Below are 6,313 nucleotides of genomic sequence, written 5' to 3' on the forward strand. Positions count from 1 at the left end.
AATTGCATATTTTCTTAAAAATTTAGAAAAAAGCCGAACTTCAAAGTAAAGAGTAGAGAGCTAAGGAGCAGACAGCCCCCTTCATGTAAAGAATATTCTGTTCAAATAGGTTTCATCTGTTTATTGCTTTCAGTTGAAAAGCTCTTTTTTTTATTTAATTTCTTATCATTTTCCAAATCATACCCAGGTCTAACCAAGGTATAATTTGAGGTACCCCTCCCTTAAATCACTGGTTAATTGCTTTTAAAATGTGTAAATCAATAAGTGTATGTTGATTAGTACTGTCCTACATTTAAATATGCAATTTCAATTTTGGATAAAATTTGAATATACTTAAAAAATTGGTGATAAATAGTAGTTTGAGTGAAAAGTTCTTGTTAATATTACTACTAAAGAATTTTGGCTGGATGAAAAGGAGTATTATTGTTTGTATGGATGGAAATTCTGTGAGACCTTTGATCTAGAATTTTCTTATTGATAAATACATCATACACATTTGTTTAAATACATTTAAGTACTTCATACAAATACAAAAATAAAAATATTACCATCTAAAATTGCTGAGAACTAAGTTCCTATCAGTATTTGCCAACCCAAAGCAATTTCCTGATGGGGCTGATGATGACCTGCCCTTTCCACCTATGTGCTTTTAGATATGGGAATGTAACATTTCAGCTGTATAGAGACAGTGGCAGATCCAGGGGGCAAGGGGCATGCACCCCCCCAGCATAGTCTAAAGTATTATAATTTACTTAATTAATGAAAGTTTGGGTTAATTAAACTTGCTCCTAATACAAGTTTATTGGATCAACCTATTTTGCACCCCCTCCCCCCTAAAAAAATCCTGAATCCACCCCTGTATAGAGCAACATTTTAATTAATTCCTACTCCCCCTTACCTCTTTCAACATTTATCTGAAGCCTCAGGAAGAGTAAGCAGTTTATCCATGAAAATGTAGGCTACTTTTGTAGGAATTTACCCTACCCCCAGCTAAACAATGACCCCCCCCCCTCTTCATTATAGCTGATATGCAATTACAGATTCCAAGCATTCCCTAATTTCATTACAATTAAAGCAAATCAACTTGATTGAGTCCAGTACTGTCACCATGTGGCTTTACTTCTTTTGCAACTGGGAAGCCCAAAATATAGCTATTGATACTTCTAAATCAATGAGCTTCTTAGAATATTAAATTGATTACAAATTTGTCCTCTTCAGGGTAAAGTTGTAGTTTGGTGCCCTAAACCACCTAAACTGTCACCCAGCCACTACTGCTATTTTGGCATCTGCCCTCCCCCCTTCAAAAATTTTCTGCCAGTACCCTTGAAAAGCCATCAAGTGATGTATCCACTTTCATCCTAGCTAAATTAGCTTGAAAACTGCAAATTTACCATATTACCAACAGGGTAAAATTCTACTTTAGCTACTTTTCGCTGTCTTGGAAAGGGGCTAGGTTAGGAAAATGAAACTTTCAGGAATGGGTCTACAGTCTAAAGCATGTCCTGGGAAGGTATTTTGAAGTACCTATCTCTACACCTTCTCCCTGTAGATGGTCCTGACCTTTGATGACCCTTAAAAATTGGTAAATTTTTACCACATCATATTAATGGCTTACAAATAAAGTGAATATACTACTTGATGCCTTTTTTTATGCTCTTTCCAAATATAATAATTGACAAATATAATTTGTCAAATAATATTGGAAATGAATTTTACCCCCACCCCTATATATACCATTTCAGGGTAAATATTTGCACATTAGGGGGGGGGGGGTGGAGGTAAATTGTATTTCTGATGTAAATGGGAGGTAAGTTTGAGCTTTACCCCCACCCCCCTAATGTGCAAATATACACCCTGAATTGGTATATATAGGGGTGGGTGTAAAATTTATTTCTGACAAAAATTATTATTATATTTGGAAAGAGCATAAAAAAAAGGCATCAAATGGTATATTCACTTTATTCATAAGTCAATAATATAATTTGGTAAAAATTTACCTAAAAATCTGTGTGTTGTAAAAGTGAAACCTTACAAAGTAGATCTTTTGATTAAATGAAGTAAAAAAAAAATTGTTTTCAGCTTCACAGTTTAGCTCAATCCCAATTTAGGAGGTTTTAAAGATAGGCCTATGCAAAGAGGCTGGTAAATTTCTACCGAATCATATTATTGACCTATGCATAAAGTGAATATACCACTCAATGCCTTTTTTTATGCTGATTACAAATATAATAATCATTTCTATTGGAAATGAATTTCAGCCCCCCCCCCCTATATATACTAATTCAGGGTATATATTTTTACATTAGGGGGGGGGCAAATTTTGTTCCTGATGTAAATGGGAGGTAAGTTTAAACTTTACCCACCCCCCCCCCTCCTAAAGTAGAACTATACACTCTGACTTTACATATATAGGGGGGGGGGGGGGCGGTAAACAAATTACTAAATAAATGAATACAAAATTTGTAAACAGCATAAAAAAGGCAAAAAATGGTGTATTAAATTTAGTCATAACTAAAAAAAATTATTTGGTATAAATTTACCAAGAGGCTATCCCTAAATTTGAGAAAAACATTAATATGGCTTAAAATTTTGCTCAAAAAACAGGTTGCATTTTCAGAACTACATCAAGAGAAAAAGAAACTGATAACTGAAAATTAAGGTCAAATGTTGTTTGGTCAAAATTTCAATAGGTATAGGACCTATCATGAAGGCAAATTTCAGGACCTTCAAGAGGAAGGAGTGGAGATAGGGGTAAAATTCTACTTTAGATACTTTTGGCTATCAAACAGTTTGTGGTAACAAACTGTAAGTAAGGAGTGACCCGGCTCAATGGTAACCAAAACTCTAAAAAGCGGACTTTTGATACCAATAGATACATCAAAAGAATCATATTTTAATTCTGATTTCAAATAGCCTATATATGTTTCATCAAGTTTAATTTTACCTATCAAAAGTTACCTGCATGAGAAAATTTGGCTGATTTTCGAAAAAAGGGGGAAAGACCCCCTAAAAGTTATAGAACCTTAATGAAAATCACACCATCATATTCAGCGCATCAGAGAGCCCTACTGTAGAGGTTTCAAACTCCTATCTACAAAAATGTGGAATTTTCCATTTTTTGCCAGAAGAAAGATCACAAATTCATGTTTATTTGTTTTTTTTTTCTTTTTCTTTTTCCCAGGGGTGATATTATCGACCCAGTGGTCCTAGAATATCGTGGGAGGGCTCATTGGAATTGAAATTAAAAGTTCTAGTGCCCTTTTTAAGTGACAAAAAAAATGGAGGGCAACTAGGCCCCCTCCTACGCTCTTTTTTTCCCAAAAGCCTCTGGTCAAAATTTTGAGATAGCCATTTTGTTCAACATGGTCGACAATATTATAACTATGTCTTTTAAGATGACTTAATCCCTTGAAGCCCCCAGGAGGAGGGCTGAAAGTTATGAACTTTACCCAATGTTAACATATAGTATTGGTTATTGGGACCCCGCTAAATGGTAACCGAAACTCTAGAAAACGGTATTTTGATAAAAATAGATACATCAAAAGAATTGAATTTTAATGCTGATTTCAAATATATAAGTTTCATCAAGTTTGATCCCACTTATCAAAAGTTACGCACCTGAGAAAGTTTGGCTGATTTTTGAAAAAAGGGGAAAAGACCCCCTAAAATTTATAGAACCTTAATGAAAATCACACCATCATATTTCGCGTATCAGAGAACCCTACTGTAGAGGTTTCAAGCTCCTATCTACAAAAATGTGGAATTTTGCATTTTTTGCCAGAAGAAAGATCACGGGTGCGTGTTTATTTTTATTTTTTTCCCCCAGGGGTGATTGTATTGACCCAGTAGTCCTAGAATATTGTGAGAGGGCTCATTGGAATTGAAATTAAAAGTTCTAGTGCCCTTTTTAAGTGACCAAAACAAATGGAGGGCAACTAGGCCCCCTCCCACGCTCCTTGTTTTCCCAAAGTCACCTGATCAATATTTTTAGATAGCCATTTTGTTCAGCATGTTCGAAAATAATATAAGTATGTCTTTAAGGATGACTTAATCCCCCAAAGTTCCCGGGAGGAAGGCTGAAAGTTATGAACTTTACCCAATGTTAACATATAGTATTGGTTATTGGGAAGTATACAGTACAGACGTTTTCAGGGGGGATTTTTACTGGTAGTGGGGGGGGGGCAGGGACGTACGCAGGGGGGGGCCTCCGGGCCCGGGCCCCCCCAAAATCTCACAATTTTTTTAATTTTCCCATAATTTTCTGATTTTTATCACAGAATAATGGGTTTGAAGGATTTGGCCCCCCCCCCCCAAAACAAATTGCCCCCCACCCGAAACAAATTCCTGCATACCTGCCTGGAGTTTGGGGTTATGTAGGAGGATCTTTCCATGAAGGAAGTTTTCATGGGGGAAGGGACATTGCTATGAGGGGACACTGGACTTCCCAGCATTATTTAAAAAAAGATCAGAAATTAAATATAAAAAAACAAGTTTTCAACTGCAACAGCAGCAACATCAAAACTTTAAACGAACAGAAGATATTACATATATGATAGGGTTCACCCCCTAGTCAATACCTCGCTCTTTAAGCCAAAGATTTTTTAGTACTTTAATAAGAGCTATTTATTCTAATTAACGGCCTTTGTGATTAAGCAGTGATTTTTAAAGAATTGGAACAAAATTTGAACTTTCGCTTAAAGAGCATGGTATTGACTAGGGGGCAAACTTCCTAATATATATAATAAAAATTTATGAACATAAAAGTTTGTTAGATAAGTCGCTTTGTAAGTTATGTATATTTATTACTAATAAAAATATTTGTAAATAAAATAAAACAAGTTTCGAGAAAGCCATTTAACCAAATAAAAGTAAATTAATATGAAAATTTTGTTTTAATTATCAAGGCTATATCCAGGGGGGGTTACCCGTTTGACCCCCCCCCCAAAATTCTAGACTAAGACAAAAATAAGTTGACAATTAGTAAAACCTATGTAAAAATCAGTAAAATTAGCCAAAACTTAGTCAAAAGTTAGTAACCCCCCCCCCCTGAAAAAAATCCTGGATCCGCCCTTGTTAATTATTCATGTACTGTGAGCCAAGATCAAAACCTGCATTTACTCAAAAACGTTCAAAAATTAAATAAAAAAAACAAGTTTTTTTAACTGAAAGTAAGGAGCGACATTAAAACTTAAAACAAACAGAAATTATTCTGTATATGAAAGGGGCTGTCCCCTCCTCAACGCCTTGCTCTTTACGCTAAAGTTTGACTTTCTCACAACTCTATTTTTTTTAAACAATAAAAAACTTTGACGTAAAGAGCAAGGTGTTGAGGAGGGGACAGCCACTTTCATATACGGAATAATTTCTGTTTGTTTTAAGTTTTAGGCTAGTGTTGCTCCTTACTTTCAGTTGAAAAAACTCGTTTTTTTTATTTAATCTTGGAAAGGGGTTAGGTTAGGAAAATGAAACTTTATTACACACAGATTTTTAAAGGTCATCAAAGGTCAGGACCATCTAGAGGGAGAAGGTGTAGAAATAGGTACTTCAAAATACCTTCCCAGGACATACTTTAGACTGTAGACCCATTCCTGAAAGTTTCATTTTCCTAATCTAGGCTAGCCCCTTTCCAAGATAGCAAAAAGTAGCTAAAGTTGAATTTTACCTAAAATATGTTTTGGGAAGATATTTGAAGCACCTGTAGAGTTTTACCCTCTTTTGCTATTATGGTGTTTCCTTCAGAAGAGTCACTCTAAATATATTGTTACCTTCTTTCTTGTAGTAATACAGGCTGACCTAGATTGTGATATATTAGCCTGCCAATGAAGTTTCAGCTAGCCTGTGCTAACCTAGCATAAAAAGCTACCTGAATAGGGTTTGAAGACCATTTATTTGTGGGTCTTAATGCACCAAGTAGCACAAATATCTCTCCTTGTACAATAAATACACTGTTATCAGGCTTCATTTCTAGCTTGATAAGAAATCAAAGTCATCTTCTTCTAGACATTCAAGTCGCCACGGTGCCGATTGAAACTTGTCATCTGTCAGATCCAGATTGCTAATTTTACGTCTCTCTCATCCTCTTGGGTCAGATCATACCAAGGCCTAAGCAAGATATGGTACTACCGGCCCCGTAAGCCCACCCGATATTTCTTACTGTTAAAGTAGCATTGCTACTTTGCTACCCCGCTTTTCGCACGGCAGGCACTAACCAATCATAAGTCCTTTTAGACCAATTTTTTTCATCCCTCAAGGGTCGGCACCCTGGGCGATCCGCACCCCCCTTCCTACGCTACTGAAAAGTTAGATTATAATT

At 35.7% G+C, this 6,313-nt stretch overlaps 1 protein-coding gene across 2 annotated transcripts in view; it reads right to left on the minus strand.

Moving 5' to 3' along the window:
- garz (Sec7 domain-containing protein garz) overlaps window positions 1-5,996 on the minus strand; it is a 146,625-nt gene extending 140,629 nt beyond the window's left edge. For both annotated transcript variants that reach the window (XM_089089637.1, XM_089089636.1), the window contains exon 1: window positions 5,864-5,996. In XM_089089637.1, coding sequence (XP_088945763.1) covers window positions 5,864-5,962 — 99 coding nt within the window. In that variant the 5' untranslated portion in view covers window positions 5,963-5,996. The remainder of the gene's footprint in view (window positions 1-5,863) is intronic.
- Between the last annotated feature and the right edge of the window lie 317 nt (window positions 5,997-6,313).

The sequence above is a fragment of the Artemia sp. Qi Xiang Cuo genome, chromosome 5 (assembly GCF_049724085.1).
Source record: "Artemia sp. Qi Xiang Cuo chromosome 5, ASM4972408v1, whole genome shotgun sequence".
Classification (NCBI taxonomy): domain Eukaryota; kingdom Metazoa; phylum Arthropoda; class Branchiopoda; order Anostraca; family Artemiidae; genus Artemia; species Artemia sp. Qi Xiang Cuo.